Here is an 18,462-nt window from a genome sequence, read left to right on the forward strand (position 1 = left end):
AAATTTGATTGGAACCTATCCTTTAAAGCACATTTTAATAAAATAAAAATCAAAGCAAAGCAAGTCATAGATAATCTACTATTTGTATGTTCCAAGTTGAAAACTACTAATTTGAAAATTCATATTAAACTATTTAACTCAACTATCATACCCATAATATATTATGCAAGTCCAATATGCAGTTTAGATTATATTTATAAATTGGAATATCTTCACATCTATTATTTACGCAGATTATTTCATCTGGAAAGAACTATTCCAGGATATGCTTTGCGGCATGAAGTAAACCGAATTTGGTTCTTCCCGTTCTTACTGAAACGTTTAATAAAATTTTACTACAGAATCAAATTTAAAAATGATAATACTATAATATATTTACACCATCAAAATATTAATCAAAGTAAAAATCAGAAATTTAAGCATCTGTGGCATTACAAATTAAGCCAAATCCTAAATAGTTTTGGTGCATCGGAGTCATTATTTAAAGATAACATTAATGATTGGAAATTTGGATATTCACTTTTAATAAACTCCGCAATTTCCCAGGCAATAAACAAAGACCAAAATTCACTATACCAAAGTACTTATCACCCATGGTATATTGATTTATTACAAATTCCGTCTTCACAACCTTATATGTCACAACTAGTTAGTTTAAATGTAAAACGATTAATAATTCAACTCCGTTTAAATAAATATACTCTTTTTATCAATAATATTTATATTGTTTAGCAAGATCTTATTGCCCTTTATGTAATTCTGAAGAATTTTCATTATGTCATCTAATTCACAATTGTCAAGAACCTCATAGCTTGCGTGACTATTATAAAATACCTCAAATATGCAAATTATAATTCATTACTCGACTTCCAACTTAACTTAAATAATCTCAGTAAAACGAATCTTTACAAAATATACAATTATTTTGTTAAAATCTCCGAAAAGTACTATTTGAAACATCAAAATTAATGATTGTTATTGTATTCATTGTCTTTGTAATTATAGATGAAACATTATGTATGCAATCATAAAATCATTGTTTATAGTGTTTATGACTTATCTTTGTATCTTTGTACTTTAGATTTGCTAATTTGTAATCCTTCAAACCACTTGTATTATTCCCCCCATAACAGAGAAATTGTTCTCTTTTTGTATTGCTAATTTGTATTGTATTACTTTTATGTTATTAAACTTTCTATAATGAAAAAAATAATAATAAAGAATTTTTTTTTAAATTATCTACAGGGTCAACATCAAACTCTGTAGTTATAATCTCTAGTGTTTTGGATATTTTAACAGAGTTGTATGCTTGTTTTATGTCAAAGTATAGATCTTTTTGCTTATTTTAAAGCAAAAAGTTATTGAGTCTGAAATAATTTTGTAGTGTTGGAAAAAGTAGAAATGCTACAATGTTGAATTCAGTTGGTCAAGTATTCCAGAAGAGATGTTTAAGTGTATTAACTTCTTAAACAGTCTTAACAGCACAGGAGAATTAGCTATTGGACAGTGTCTTTTTTTGGGATTACGGTCATAACAAAAGTACTCCATTGTAGAAGGATATACAGGGTGTCTCAAATTAAACTTGACATTTTCCAGCTGGCTAAGCAAAAACTATTCATCAGAAAGTCATGAAAGTTTGAGAATGCCTTCAGTTTTTTAGAGCAAAAAAAATTGAGGGAAAGATGAATATTTATGGAAGCTGTAATAGTTTTGATTTTAAAAAGATGAAATTCCTTCATATTTTTCTATGTTATAACTACTTATGGACAATGAGTTAATAGCATAAATTATTTCATTGTACAAAAATATGAAAGTTGAATCAGCAAGGTTATTTTGCATATTTGAGACAGGAATAAATTAGCAAGGATAATCATTATTCTAGAACATATTTGATAAATTGAAATACCACATAATACCATAGTAAAATTAGGGGGAGACAAGACATTAGAAATTCTTGAAAGTACCAGATCTTCACAGGTGAGTATATACAATAATTAGTATAACTTTGTAATTTATTATCTTAACAACAAGAATATTCAGAATAACATTTAAAATAATGAATATATAAAATTTTACAGATGATTATAGTGATATTTCACACACATTCTTAGATTTTTATCATAATAAGCTATTTAGATATCTTATAGAGTAAAAGAATCATATTTATCAAATATTAATAATTAGATCTAAACTTTACAGAATAGAATTGAACTAATTAAATGAATTATTTGTAAATTTGGATTAAGTATGTTGTTGACTGTTATTTATATCAAAAGTTATTAAATTTTGAATTAAATTTACATTTTGAACATTTTGAAAAATAGGTTAATGTTACCTTAGGTGCCAAGGTGGCAGCTCATCTCAGATTCCAGCAAGGAAACAGTGGGATGCATGTTCTAACTTAACCTAACCTATTCTAATAATTTGGTTGCTAATAATTATGGTAATTTATTAGAATAGGTTAGGTTAGGTTAGTACATGCGTCCCACTGTTTCCTTGCTGGAATCAGAGACGAGCCACCATCTTGGCACCTAGGGTAACATTAACCGAAAAATATATGTGCCAAATGATTGTCATGATGAATCAGACTATTTTACCACTACTATTAATAATTAAATTTTAAGTAATTTGAAACTAGAGGTATTGGTAGCGGTAAAGTAGCCCAATTCATTACAGGCTTATTATTAAAAAACATTGAGCTTTGAGATATTAATAAATATGTGCGCTTAATACATTTGGTACATTTGAAAAATTTGTTTGGAACAAATTTCAATTTGCAACTCACATAATATGAAAAGTATTGTTAGTATGATATCTAAATTCCAAACAAAAATTTCACCAAACATATGTATAAAGAGAATATTATAAATAATGCAGTGGTATAGTTACAAAACGTGACACTTATGGCAAAAAGTAACAAGCACTTAATATAAATATACTGTATATGTGTATTTACATTTCAAAATCTCAAGTTATTTCTCCTAAACTGTATCAAGTGTATAATTATGATTGATTTAACAAGTAAATTTAAAAAAAATTGGTACCTTTCTGGCAATGGCACTTATAGCCAGGGTCATATTGACTAAACTCTTGCTATGTCCCTGTAGAAAAAGAATGTTAACTGATTTTAAAATAAGAGTAGGTTAGATTACTTGTGATGAATAAAGCTGTATTTAAAACATTGACCTTCAAATGAAACATTATATTTTGGTCATGTTTAAGATACATTTTTTTAGGTTATGTCATATTTACAATTGTAATATTTTAAATATTCAAAATATTTAAATTATTATTATTACTATAACTGAATTGTTAAATAAACCATATTACAGGTGTACCAGAAAAAGTGCTTCAACTTGATATAGTCCGTCCAATTTGTTGTGAGGAACAATTTCCTGCTATTAATGATAAAAATAAATTAGAAAATGGTATTCAAGAATTGGAAAAAACAGAAGACCATGACTTTTGTACTGCACAAGATGGCAAAATACAAGGAGGACAATTAATTCGAAAAGAAGAAAGCATCAAGGATCAGTGAAATTTCATGTTTATAAATCATATTGGAATGCAGTTGGAAGTTGTCTTTCATTTTTTGTTTTGCTTTCTTTTTTCTTCATGCAAGGTAATTTTATTCGAAAACTATTTTACTTATTATGGTAAATTTTTTACTGGATATTTGATTTTTATGTATTTATTATTAAAATTCAATAATTTTATTAGTATTTGCTGATTGTACAATGTTATTAGCCATAAACCCATTTCTTGATTTATGAATCTTCAAATTGTAAATTTTTACTAATCTAAATTTATTGAATTTATATTTTTAAATTTTTGAGTGAAATTTATAAACAATCTTATCAAAATAGAGTTATTCACATTTCAGTTTTGATTATCAGGCAAATTTTAGCAAATTTTATTGCCTTCAATACATTTTAAATTGGTGCCTATTATTAGCACTCTACTGTTTATAGCTCTCTAGTCCTGAGAGGTGTGTATTTATATACATAATGTATATTCTCAGTATGTAGAGGTTTGTATTTTAAAAAATTATAAGAATTGAACACCAGTGGTACTTTTAACATTTTAAAGAAAATATGATACTGAAATTTTGCTTTTCTTAAAATTGCCCTACTTTTGTCAATTAAATTGCCTATTTTTTTTTCTTTGTTGGTAAGAGCCCTGAAATTATCAAGATCTACAACTTCACAAATATTAGCATATGATTAATTTAGGTGATATATCAATCTGTTACTCTAAGAAATGATAGAACTTTAAATTATAAGCATCCCATGGACCTGACAATTGTTGTGGTTCATGTAACCCATTGGCACCAAGACCAGGAAACTTTGTAGTTTTCGTACACTTCAATCCCCAATCTTGTTTATCAATCCTGATCTCACATGTGCCCTGGGAACTTCTAGTCATATTTCCCTCTATATTTCCTTGTGTTCTAAAAACACATGCATTATGAAACTTCTAACTCATCCTAGTTTCTTTGCACCTTCAAAAATTTTTCTGTGCTTGTGCAGTTGAGACTTCTGGTCTCTTTACTCATTATTCTGTAAATATATAATAAATGCCTTAAATTTGCATAAAACTTTTTAATTGTAATAATATGAAAATGATTATTATTATTATATATACAAATTTTATTGGGTTTTGTTAGGATAAGAATTTTTGCACTTAAAAATATGAAATATTCTTAAGTATGTCATATATTAAAAATATAAATTTGGAATTCTTTTTTATATTAATTAATTTTACTTTAAAATAATACATGCAAGTTTTGAAAAATGTAAATAATATTTCTATTTAGGTGCAAATAACCTATATATTTCCAAATCATAATTTTCAATAATCAGCAATCTATGTTTATGTTTAAATTCAGATATATCTAGAATCTAGATGCTGCTAACAAAAATTTTGCATTTTTTTAATGCTTTATAGAAATATATTTTAATTTTCTTTCTCAATAATTAATAAAATTATTAACAAAATATTTTTACTCCTTATTTTGTATTTTGAAAATAGAGAAAATGTAGATTTAAAATTTTTTTTTTAACTTGCAGCTTCTAGGACAATGGCAGATTGGTGGCTGTCAGTTTGGATATCTTGCGATTCAAACCATAACAGAAATAACTCCATAAATAATTTTACAATTCTTCGGGAATTTTGGTCAGATAGGTTTGTTTTAATGTTTTTAATAATTATATTAAAAAAATAAACATAAATCTTTTCTTTTCATCAAATTTGAAGATACTCTCTGATAAAAATAATATTTTTTTTACTCAATGTATCTATACAAATGATTCATATTGGTATCGGTTAAGTACCATTATATGTATAATTTATTTTGAATAATTGAAAATAAATTGTAAAACTCATTATAGTTATTGTTTATTAAATTTTTCTATAGCCATAATTTCTTATGTAATTTCCAAATAGACCTCTAGAATTGAAAAAATATTAAAATTTAATTGCAAGCAAAAAGTTTTATTTCTATTTTGTTACAAAAGTAATTATTTTCTAGTTGCCTGGGCGAAGCACAGGCTACTTGAGTATCATTCTCACTTTCTTGTCCGAGTTTTTAAAAATAATTCCCATGTTAGATTCTTGTGATTTTGGTGTGAAAATGCTCAGTTTAACCTTCTTCTTTGTGGGAATACTTTTTGTAAAATATAATCCACTTTGAGAAAAGATATATTCAAAAAGCGAAAGTGTCAACTTTCTCCACTTTGATGCTTAATAACAAAAAAGCATTTTGACATTTTTGGGTGCTGTTTTTGGAATATAAATGCACACAGTTGCTTGATATTCTTCCAGAGTTTGGTGAATTTCGGTTGGACTACAGAAAACTTATACAAATTCTAAGAAAAAAGGAACATCCCTCATTCCCACTAGATGGCGCCACATTATCTAGCTCTAATAACGGGAATTCATAATTTAAATGCTTAATTAGGACAATTTTTCACTTAAATGGGATGGTAGTGGAAAAGGAATTTAGCAATTTTTGATATATTTTAGGGATCTTCTGAAAATATGTCAACTCTATGTATACTAATTCAGTGATCTCTAAACATTTTTGATTGCATACCCCTAAGACAAAAATAATTATAAGTTGTACCTCCAATAAATATAATATATTATATTATGGAAACTTGGCATACCCCACGTGGAGACCACAGCACTAATGTCGTGTAGGCCTGATGGTTGGCAGAGACTAAACAATTTTGTCTTTTGCTCATGCGATTTGGTTTATGTGCAGAGGGTCAGCATAGTGGGATCACATTTGACACAGACATGAATAAGAGCTACTGACCCTCCTCCAGATTAAACTGGCTCAACTCCTTCCTCTTGTCTTATCAGAAATTTTCAACTTTTATGTAACTATTTCAAATACATGTTTTTTTAGTCATGTCAAGCAACTCACCGATGTTATGTTTCAGATGCAGTTCCCTCAGTGGAGACTGGACAAACTCTCAAATGCGGCTGCTTTTAACGAGCAACTCCAATTTATCCAAGACTTTACCCGCTTAAATCCAACTGATTTTATTTTTTTATTCTTTTATTTCTTATTTTTTTGTTTACTTTAATTTAATTTCTTTATACACTTCTCTTTTTATATCTGTACTTTTCATCATATTTTTTTCTTTTCTCAACAATAAATCACTTATAATCTTTCATTTGTGACATATCAGTGCTCAAACTGCTCACCCAGGCTAACTACATCCATAAACATTGTCTCAAGTTTTTGATGTCACACATCTAGTTATTTTTAAATTATTGTTCTTTTAAAACATAAATATTTCATATTTTATAGTATCTTAATTTCTGTAGTTTTAAAATTATAATTTTAAATATAATCAATGAATTTGATATTTATTTATTTAAATATTGTATTCAACTACTGAATACATTGGGTTGTATATATAAAAAACTTCTTACTTGAACCAAATAACCGGAGTAAATTGTTTTTTCTTAGGTGCAAACGTTTTCGACGCCCTTTCTGGGCTCTTCTTCAGGCACTCCAAATCCATTGCTAGCTGTTCTTTAAATTTTAAAGCTTCTTTTGATCGTATTCTATTCTGTATTCTTAATGCACATCCATTCTGAATTTATTCAAATATCTTCATTCAAAATGCATACAGTTCGCATTTCTAACGAATATACACATGTATAAAAATGATATAAAATAAATATAATTTAAATATTATAAATTAAATATTATTTATAAATATAATTTAAATATTATAAATATTATTAAATATTATAAAGAGGAACTGACACTTTCTACCGCGTGGCAGGTTCTAATGGACTATAATATTTAAATTATATTTATTTTATATTAGTTTATACATGTGTATATTCATTAGAAATGTGAACTGTATGCATTTTGAACGACGATATTTGAATAAATTCGGAATGTGTGCACATTAAGAATAGAGTATGATCTAAAAAAGCTTTAAAATTTAAAGAACAGCTAGCAACAGATTTGGAATGCCTGAAGAAGAGCCCAGAAGGGGCATCAAAAACGTTTGCACCTAAGAAAAAACAATTTATTCTGGTTATTTGGTTCACGTAAGAAGTTTTTTAAATATTGTATTTAATAAGTATTATACTTATTCTTATTTAATAATTTTCAGTTATTATTTATATATTTATTTATAAACACAAGGAATTTTCTAAAAGTAATGAAATCTCTCTGATAATTTTTTAAAATAAAAAGTATTTTTCTAAAGAAATTCATTGATTATTCTACTACATTTTAAAATACTGATTTTTCTTTGTTCAGAGTTTAAAATTTATCAGAATATGAGTTAGTCATCAGACTCTTGTTCTCTTAAAAGTTTGTTTTTTAGATTAAAATCTTTCACACAATTAGACTGTCATTTTTAATAATTTTCTTGATCTTGATATTTCAATATTGATTTTTTTAAAATGAATGATTTTTAATTTTTACCATTACTCTTTGTTCAATTTTAATATCCATAAGAAAACTATAAATATTTCCAGATAATAGTTTAGTAGTAATTTATTACAAAGAGTATGATTATGATAATTTGATACTATAAATAGATACAGATTGACCCGGGGCAGGGCTTGAACCCACAGCCTCCACTTGTAAACATTCCAAAAAATTGATCAGGTTGAAAACATTCATTTGAAACAGAAAAATGATTCTCAGCAATAAGTGTATGTGTTATATAATTGTTGATAGTAATAACTTAATTTCCAAACGAACAATATTTACCAAATCATCCAAATCGTTTGCCCAAGCAATGCTGGGTTCATTTGCTAGCCTGATATAAAAGCTGGTTTTCAGATTTCCAAGCTTTTCTTTGACTGACTGACTGCAAAAACAAAGAATATGAAGTTGTGTCTGTTTGATTTCTTAAGTAGTATTTGCATAATAGAACACACTCAAATTCATCAACAGTTAATTTAGTAATAAGATAAAATTCATATTCAGCAGAATCATGAGTGGAGTCCACACAGATCTTTGCTGTCCTAGCATCTTTAATAATTCTTGTTGAATGAGTAACATCATTAACAACATAAAATCATTGCCTAGTTTCTGTTGAACATCAACTTTGCCTTGCTGTTTAAAATATAAGACTGGACACTGTTCTAATGATTTCATTTTATCCACCCATAGTTGCATACTGATCTTATCTTCAGGATGGTATTTCTTCTTTTCCTGAATGTTGTGTGCACACTTGATGTTTTAAAAATATTTTCTTGCTACAAGATGAATAAGAGAAAGTTCAGTACTTGAAGAATCTCGAATGTCATCTAAGGTTCTCTATAGGATGATGCCATTTACAAGTTTTCCTAAAAAGTAAAATATTATTTTGTTTTTTGCCTTTTGCCCTTAATTTCATTACACATTTCTGCTAACTTAAACCAGTTATTTATGTTATGACTTATCACACCAGTGAATATGAACACAAAATGTCTTAAATTTATTTTATATTTAAGTTTACAGAACAAAAATTTTTGACAATAATTAAATCTAATATGTATACAATACACTTAAAATGCATTTTGGATTCTAAAATAGTCCCTCTTCAGTTTGTGTTTCAATAAAAAAGTCACAAGATAAAAATACATTTTGGCCTTTTAATATAAAAAGGCCAAAATAACATGAAGACATCACAATTAAGACCAGTTTCTTAATTGTGATGTCTTCATGGTTATGTTGGCCCTTTAATATAACTTTTATGCATTTTTATCTTGTGACTTTTTTATTGAAACAGACAATTTGAACAGTGCTAAATTTGCATAATCTTGACTATACAGCAATCAGAACTTGAATCCAACAGTGCATTTGGCTATTATTTGTATCACTTTAATTGTCTGTCTCATTACTTTCAAATGTTTATTGTATAAAATTTACATTAAATTTAATTGTTTGTTTAGTAATAATTATGTTTTTCAAATTTATTAGGATGAATCTGACTTTTTCATCAGATCAAGGATTATGTTTTGATGGAGGATCAAGAATAAATGGTTCAAATATTTATCTGATTATTTATGGTTCCTTTGTGGTAATAAACTCAATTTTTACACTGTTGAGAGCATTCTTATATGCTTACTGTGGTATATGTGCTGCTGTTGTTATTCATAGAAGATTGCTCAATAGTATACTTAAGGTAATATATTATTCTGTGATTGTTTTTTACTTAAAATATTTGATTGAATTTGATTTATTGAGTAACTTTTAGTTATTATTTTAAATATATATTGTATCAAATTAGGATTAATTTTTAAACATATTATAAATATTTTTTTAAAATTTATGCATAAAAATTTATTTATTTTTTACAATACTGTTGTTATTAAAGTTAAAAAAAATTTTTAAATTTTATTATTCAAAAATCTGAGTAATCTTATTACATAAACCTATGAATAATTACCTTCCTGGCTGTTATAAAATATAATGTAGAAAAAGTATGTGATGCCGCCTCAAGCACCACCGTATTTTTTGTGAGAAAAAATGATAATTTAAAAATCTTTTTGGAGCCGAGAGTTTTTTTGTAATGGCCAAGTGCGTCAGCCATATTGTTTTTCTTCTTGTTCTTGTGTAACGACCCGCAATCCGCATTAAACTTTTATCAAACTGCAAGTGTTTTCTTTCATATTTATACAGTCCATTAAAGATTGACAAACAGTATGATTATTATTGATCAAATTTTGATCCCCTCTGTTTTTTTCAATGTAAAATTTCTTACTTAAAACCAATTAACTGGAGCAAAATTCGTTTTTAATGTGCTAATGTTTTCGATGCCCCTCCAGTTTTGAGTGAATGCCTTAAGAAGAGCCCAGGAGGGGCGTCAAAAACGTTAGCACATTAAAAATGAATTTTGCTGCAGTTAATTGGTTTCAAGTAAGAAGTTTTATATTTCAACCTGGTGTATTAGAAGGTTAAATATTTTTTTCAATGTTTTGACACTCTAAGCCCAGAAATGAAAAACAAGAAAATCGTTACAAAATTCTGTTTCTGTGTGTCTGCTATTTTGCATTTTATCTTAGGGTTGGATGAATTGAAAATTTTGAAATTTGGCATGTTTATTTCTACATGTAGCCATTGACGATATTAAATTTTGGTTGTTAAAGTCAAGGTGGTGGGGAGATAGATAGGGGCCATGTCAAATCTCTAGTTAGTCAGATTTAATGAAAGTTTTACTTTCATTAAGTCTGATAATTTCTTTAAAAACTCACTCCCATCCCAAAATAAGCCTTTTGCCTTTTTATAATAATTATTATAAAATAAGTCACATATAAACATGTTAATAATGTTTATATGTAATAATAAGTATATTAGATAATTTATTTTGCTATTATATCATCATAATCTATTTATCAATACAGTGGAACCACGCTTAACAAACACCTCTCATAATGAGTAATACACATAATGAGCAAAACAAATTGTAAAAAAAAGACTTGCGTAAATGAGCAATGTTTTGCATAATGAGTGACGAGAGGAGTGAAAGTCCTGGATTGTAGCGCATGCTACATCAGTCTGTGTTCAACACTCATTCAGCTAGCATACTAGTGTTGCTTGTGATCACACATTTTTCCAAACTTCTGTTCAGACATATTTCATATAAACATCAAACAACCATAGTTCGTTATATAATAAACACTCCAAATGATATGCCGAATTCTTGGGCTATGTGAATGCTATAATTAAATATTAGAAATTAAATAAATTTTCTAGAGTTAGGCAGTTATGCTGCCATCTCGTATTAAATTTAATGACCAAATTAAAATTCGATTTTTTTTTTCTTTGTTTTCTGCAAATCAAATTTACATTCCAGGTTTATTCCATGCTAGAAAAAAGATGATGATGATTCACATTCCTTAATAATGTATATTGTATAATTTTTGCTGAATAAACTTACATATCAACTATTTGAATATTTTTTTTCAGCATGGAACCCATTATTGTATTTTACATTAATTTATATGGGAAAAATTGTTTCATTTAATGAGTGTTTTGTATTACGAGTAAGATTTTGGAACGAATTATGTTCATTAAGCAAGGTTCCACTATATATAAGATTTGTCAAAGATTCTACTGTTCAAAAGATTAAAGATTCAACTATTTCAATTTGTATGATTTTATAAATGAAATTTTTCTACCAAAACTACAAAAAAATATTTAGATAAAGGTAATGTATTATTGGAATTGAGGGCATCTGTTGGAACTTTTCCAAGGGAGAGGACAAAGGGATAACATTCAAAGCAGCAAAGTGCAAGTCGTGACTTTTGGCACTTAAAACGTTATAGCTTTGATCATTTTGACATTCCAGAGAATTTGTAATTTAGTGACTTTTTACCATTTTATTGTAAAATTGAAATGAATTCATTCACTAGAAAAGGTGTTTTTTACCTCTTCTGAAAAGTTTGTTCTTTGGCATTTACAACATTATGGCATTGCACACTTCATATGTTATTTCACTTCTTAACATAACATTTATTATTAATTAGTAAACACCACATTAATATACATAACTACTCAAATACAGTAGGAGCAAAAAAACCTGTTTGTCCCTCAATATATTTCCATGGGTGAGATAACCCCCACCATATACATCACTACAGCGCATTTACACACACATATTGTCATTAAATTCTACATTTGGTTATACTTATCAGGTTACAAGAGGAAGGTGGTGGGATGGAGCCAGCTTCCTAAAACAACATTAAAATGTATTGTCATTGGATTTAGATGTCCTCAAAGTTTCAGCTTTTTATCTTAATTAGAAGTGAGTGAAATTTGAATTGCAAGAATAATGGACATGATACAAAGCAATTAAATGAAACCATTTAAAAAATAAGTAATTTTTTGATATATTAATGTAGTAGACTTTTATCATTTTTAATATAATGTGATGACTGCATGACATTATTATAAATATCATTGTGTTCTTTTATTTGATATTCTTTAAAAGTTATATATTTCAAACGTGACTGTTTTATGAAAATTTTTGTATGTTTTTGTGTACTTGTCCATTTTTATCTTCATCTAATTTATTTTAGTTTTTACTTTATACTATCTTTATCAAAACTATATGTCCTAACCAAATTTGAAATAATAGCTGTAATTAAAATTAAATATTTATGTAGTCCTTTGCATTATGCAAAATTAAGATCTTGCACAAAATTAAAACATTTATATACTTCATTTTTAGGATATCATTATTTTTTTTATATATTATATTATTGATTTCAAGAAAAATTTTTTCAAAAATTATATTTAAGAATTTCTTTAAAAGTTTTATGAAGAATAAGACTACTTTCATTTGCAATTTATTTAGTGTTATTTATTTATGTTAAAGAGCTGCTTAAAATCTTAATGACAGTGATGACAACAATGTTGGTGACTTTTTCATTGGAATAAAACTCCTTTCTAACAGAATATTTTGATTTTATATATCTAATTCTCATTTTTTAATAGCATTAAATTAACATAAATTTTCTATAGAATTACATTTAGTACATAAATGAGAAGTAATAATTATAAATTTGAATTTATTTTAAAAATTTTATTGCAGGCTCCGATTACATTTTTTGATGTCACTCCTTTAGGTCGAATATTAAACAGATTTTCTACAGATGTGTACAATGTAGATGACAGTTTACCATTTATTCTTAATATTTTACTTGCTCAAATTTTTTCACTTGCTGGTTCTTTAACTATTACATGTTATGGACTTCCATGGCTAATTATTTTGCTAATTCCTCTGGCTGCTGCATATTACTTTATACAGGTAATTAAAGATTAAATTATTTAAATTAAAAACTTGATGATTTAAAAATAACAATATTGTAACATTCAATTAATATACATTGTAATTCTTAATTGTTTTATTATATCATATGAATCTTAAAAAAGAACAGTAAATAAAATTTATATTTAATATCTCTCACAATATTACAAATATCTTTATAATACTTAAGAAGACACTTGTAATATCTTTTATAAAAATTACAAATTATTAACTTTTTCTTTTCTATAGAAAAAATTTTCATTAAAATGTTATAATATAGCAATATGTTAGATATGGTACAATGATTAAACCTATTTAAAAATTGAATCGTGCTATATAAAACTTATCACAAGTAAAAAAAACATATCTTTAAGAAATAAGTATTGTAATTTATAAATAGAAAAATACACACACTGAATTTTCCATCTGTCCAGTATGTAGTAATTGGACAAGTAAAAATTTCAATATTTAAGATAATTTGTAAAATCTGCTTACTGTAATTGTTAAACTTTCATCTACATATAATAGTTTATTTTTTAAATGTTTCTAAATTAGCAAATATTTCGATACTTTCGCAGTAATGTTAAAAGTAATTTTCTCTTGATCATATGTAAAGAAAGCTAATAGAAATGTAAAAATAGAAAATAAGTTTTTATATCCTTAATAATAATTTCTATTTTGTAGTTGTTATTTCATTAAATAGATGTAAATTTTTAAAAAATAAATATAAAATTATAACATTTAATCTATTTTTCCTTCATAGAATTATTATAGATGTACATCAAGAGAATTAAAAAGGTTATCAAGTGTTTCACTTTCTCCTGTTTATACACACATTTCTGAAACATTAAATGGGCACACAGTCATAAGAACATTTTGTGCATCTTCCAGGTAAATTTTTGAAAAATGTGATTTCAGATGTTTTGAATTATAGTAATTTTTAATTAAAAATAATTAAATATAATTAAAAATAAGCACACATAATATAAATTGTATAGTTAACCAACTTATTTAAAAGAAAAAATGCTAGTTTTCTGTTTATCTACAGAGATATTAAGGAGCTATATAATTTTTTTTTCAGTCAGATTTAATAAAATATATTACTTAATTTTTCTTATAAATTATTTAATAATTTTGGTTAGTTATGGATTATACATTAAAGGATGATGAACTTTTATAAATTATGAATGTAAAATGATAAATATAAAAATAAATAAACTGCTTATTTATTAGTTAAATTTTTAAAATTTATATTTAGACACTAAAAGAATTATTGGTAATAGCAAACAATTTTTTTGTGTTAGATCTCACACATACCACATATATCAAAAACATATATACATCAAAAAGAATTGGGGACTTTACACAATCTAATAGAAATATATTGCCAAAATGCAAAGACTGAAATAATAATAAATCTGTATGCTACAAAAACACAAAATAAATTATTCATAAACAATGAGAGACTTTTTTACAGACAACTACACACTATGCACACACTGTATCATAGAATGATGGCAGACCAACAAAAATAACCTTGCAGATTACTGGACTGTTCTTTGATCCAGTCTAATTGCCTGCAATGATGAAGCAAGTTAGATCAAGGAGGAAGAATGAAACATGCATAAAGTATGCAGTACAAAGAACACACAATTCAAAGATATTTCATATAGATAACATTCATAATTTCTGGTACAAAAACTTCAAATTTCTGCATCAAGAATTAGCCACTACCTTTTTATACACAATCAACAATCCAAAAGCCAAAATTTTTTGCACAGAGTATCATACATATGAAACCCAAAAACAACAATACCAGAAACCCTGTACAATACAGACCAAACACATGCCTTTCTATATTCTACAAAATACTTATTTCATGTATCACAAACAAAATATATTATCATATAAAACGACATAGCTTTTTTTGTTGTTCATTGAATGCTGTCATTGAAACCACATGGATGCAAAGAACAATTGCTTATAGATTCAGTTATTTTACAAACAACACAGTAACCTACACACAGCATACATAGATTACAGGAAAGCATTCACCAGTATCTTACTGTCATGACATTATTACTCCCATTACATTTATACAAAATACATTCAAAACTTATTACAATTATTAGCATTAATGTTTCCCATAACCAGAAATTGTCAACTTTAAAATTACTTTATTATTTTAATAAATGGTGTAAACCAGTGATGAACCACCTGTGACTTGTGAGGTCGTAATGTGTCCCCCAAGGCTTAGCTGACATAATTTTATTTTTTGTTTTTTTTGCCTCATGCCATTTTTCAGCCCTAATTAAGCTGATGTTTGTGACAAAGAACATTCAAACTAAATTTGACCATTAAAAAAGATTAAAATAAACTGTACATTACTAGTTTACATATCATTAGTATGTAGTATTTTTATTATCTAGTGTGCTGGTAGTTACAGAGTATGTTGGTATTCAGCAGGCTGCTGCTCCATAAGAAAAAAATGTATGCAGCCTACTGGAAGCCTGTAAAGTTCACTTGCAACATGCATCCAGAAAAAATGACTTATCACATGTTACCCATATGGGTTAGGTACCTTTCAGCCAGAAATTAAGAAAAACCATAAAAACAATCAAAAACTGTTCTCTGTTGAGACATGAATCATGTGACCCCACATATCCACTCATGTACAGCTAAATCATCTATTTGAAAATTTCACAAACTTACTCCACTGACATTCAAATGGAGTTTGACTTATACAAATGCAGAACACTTCACATAGAAAAAGGAATCCTGAATAAAGATGATATTGTACTATGAAATGGAACATAATTGAATCCATGAATGAGGGCAAGGTCTGCAAATATTTAGAATTCTGGCATGCAAAAATGAACAGAAGAATATAGCAGCAGATTAAACTCAATACTAATAACACAATTGAATGCAAAATACACATTCAAAGCAATAAACACAGGTTGTCTCAGTACTGACATATTCATTTGAAGTTGTACATTGTATAAACAGAACTAGAACAACTTCAAAGGAAAAACATGAACAAAATACACTATTACTAGAAGAAAGTCATCTATAGAAGAAAGGCTGACTCTTCCTCATAAAGAGGGAGAATGAGGCCTCAGATATTTTAAACCTGTACCACAAATAAATACAGATACTGTAAGAGTTTTTCTATAGAAAACAAAAAATATTACAATTGCACAAGCTGTAATTCTTTCAGACAAAAGCATACACCATTAAACTTAAACAACACTGATCTGAATCTAATACAGTACATAACATGCACAGACTGCAACATGCAGTTTTGGGTTTAGAAGGAGCATTATAATAAGCACCCTAACAATCTCAACCAGGAACACATTGACAGAATTGCAACAAACTGTTGATTGACTTGTGGATGTCTATTTGGAAAGACAGAAGGATTGATGATTGCCATACAAGACCAGGTCATTATTATAAGAGACTTCAAAAAGCACATCTTAAAACACAATTCTCACAGATGACACTTTAAAAATATGCCATATTATACAAAGACTGTTCATCACATATCAGATTGCAAGCTTTTAACACAAACTGAATACTTAAATTGATATAACCAAATAACAAATGGAATACATAAAAAGCTTGGATGCAAACACAAATTATTACACATTCAGTAATCATATTACAAGTACATAGTCTTAGAAAATCCATCATAGAGACCAGAACATCACAGTCAAAACATAATTATACAATCCAGAGCAGCTCTTCCAAACATCTACAATATCCAAAATATATACTCTGAAAACCTAGCAAATACTCAAAACTCACCCATAAAATAAAGTGCTATGGATAATGGACTGGATTTTTATTGTGCCCAAAGTAATTTTTTTCACAGGTTTTATATCATGACACTACAGAGAAGTCTAGAAACATTAGGTCAAAAACAACAGTGTATAAATCTTATTACAGAAAGCATCTGTATTAGACACATGACATACTCACAAAATTTTTAAATAGACACATACACTAATGGCACATAAATTAATTTTTTTTATATCAGACTTTGACATTGGTTTGGTATAGTACTTGGCACTAATACCAAGTTTGTAGGTTACAAAATCCACCAGAAGCGTAATGATAATGATGTAATGAAAAATAATAATAAAGTTATAGCATTTGAATGTAATTTGAAACAAAAAATTGTGAAAATGCTGATCAAGATTTACATACAGAAGAAAGTCATCTCCAGAGGAAAATGATTATTTTTTTTTTTTCACTCAAACTAACTAATATTTTGTAACTGCAAAATAGATTGTATTTCCATAATATCAGTATAATATATTTCTAAGTTTACTAAAACCTAAAAATATTTTAAGATTTCAGCATGAACTATCAGAAAAACTGGATAAAAATCAGCAAGCAAGATTTGCTACTATGCTTGCTTCACAATGGCTTAATCTTAGGCTTCAACTAATTGGAGTTGTTATAGTTACTGGTGTTGCTTTCATAGCAGTATTTGAACATTCTGTTTCTTCTGTTGATCCAAGTAGGTATTTTTATTTTACAAATTATAAACTATAGTTTACATTTAAATTTTTCAAATATTTCTGTATTTTAATCAGTTTTTAACATTAGTGTTCCAAAAATTAAATTCCTTCTAAAACCGATAACCGGCGTGAAATATTTTCAAAATGGCGAATGTTTTCGCTGCCCCTCCTGGGCTCTTTCTCAGGCCAATTCTTTTTGCTGGAACCGGATTCGATAATTGAATAGTTTAAATAAATGGAACGTGTTCCGTTTCTAAAAGTTCGAGTACGTGCGGCAACCGCATGCCATTCTAAACATTTAAATTTCTTTTATTCCGTTGGGAAAACGATGTGGGCATCTTATGATAATTACGTGTGACATTTACTGATTTATGACCTTTCTTTCAATAAAAATTGCCAAGCAGTAGAGAGATTCATTTCTTCTTTGAAATTGATACATGTTGTTGTGCGATTGGCCTTGTAAATTTCTATCTCTTCCAAAGTTCTCAGATGTTCTTGCTGTTGGGTGGTGCGGATCACTCTTGCCTCATTAAAAATCGGTGTTATGTCCGGGTTTGCTGCATACGTGGACAATGCCGTTGTGTATTTATGGCAGGTAATGTCAGATTTATGCTCCTTTATTCTAGTTCATTTATTTAAACTATTCAATTATC

At 27.4% G+C, this 18,462-nt stretch overlaps 1 protein-coding gene across 1 annotated transcript in view; it reads left to right on the forward strand.

Annotated features, from left to right (window-relative positions):
- Positions 1 to 18,462, forward strand: part of LOC136989609 (ATP-binding cassette sub-family C member 10) — a 59,772-nt gene that overhangs the window by 27,895 nt on the left and 13,415 nt on the right. Inside the window, 7 exon segments of the mRNA XM_067287827.1 lie at positions 3,333 to 3,478; positions 3,481 to 3,622; positions 5,070 to 5,184; positions 9,449 to 9,653; positions 13,065 to 13,280; positions 14,044 to 14,171; positions 17,639 to 17,808. Of these exon segments, the coding sequence (XP_067143928.1) occupies positions 3,333 to 3,478; positions 3,481 to 3,622; positions 5,070 to 5,184; positions 9,449 to 9,653; positions 13,065 to 13,280; positions 14,044 to 14,171; positions 17,639 to 17,808 (1,122 nt within the window).

Source organism: Centruroides vittatus, unplaced genomic scaffold (genome assembly GCF_030686945.1).
Source record: "Centruroides vittatus isolate TY-2023 unplaced genomic scaffold, ASM3068694v2 scaffold_712, whole genome shotgun sequence".
NCBI lineage: Eukaryota > Metazoa > Arthropoda > Arachnida > Scorpiones > Buthidae > Centruroides > Centruroides vittatus.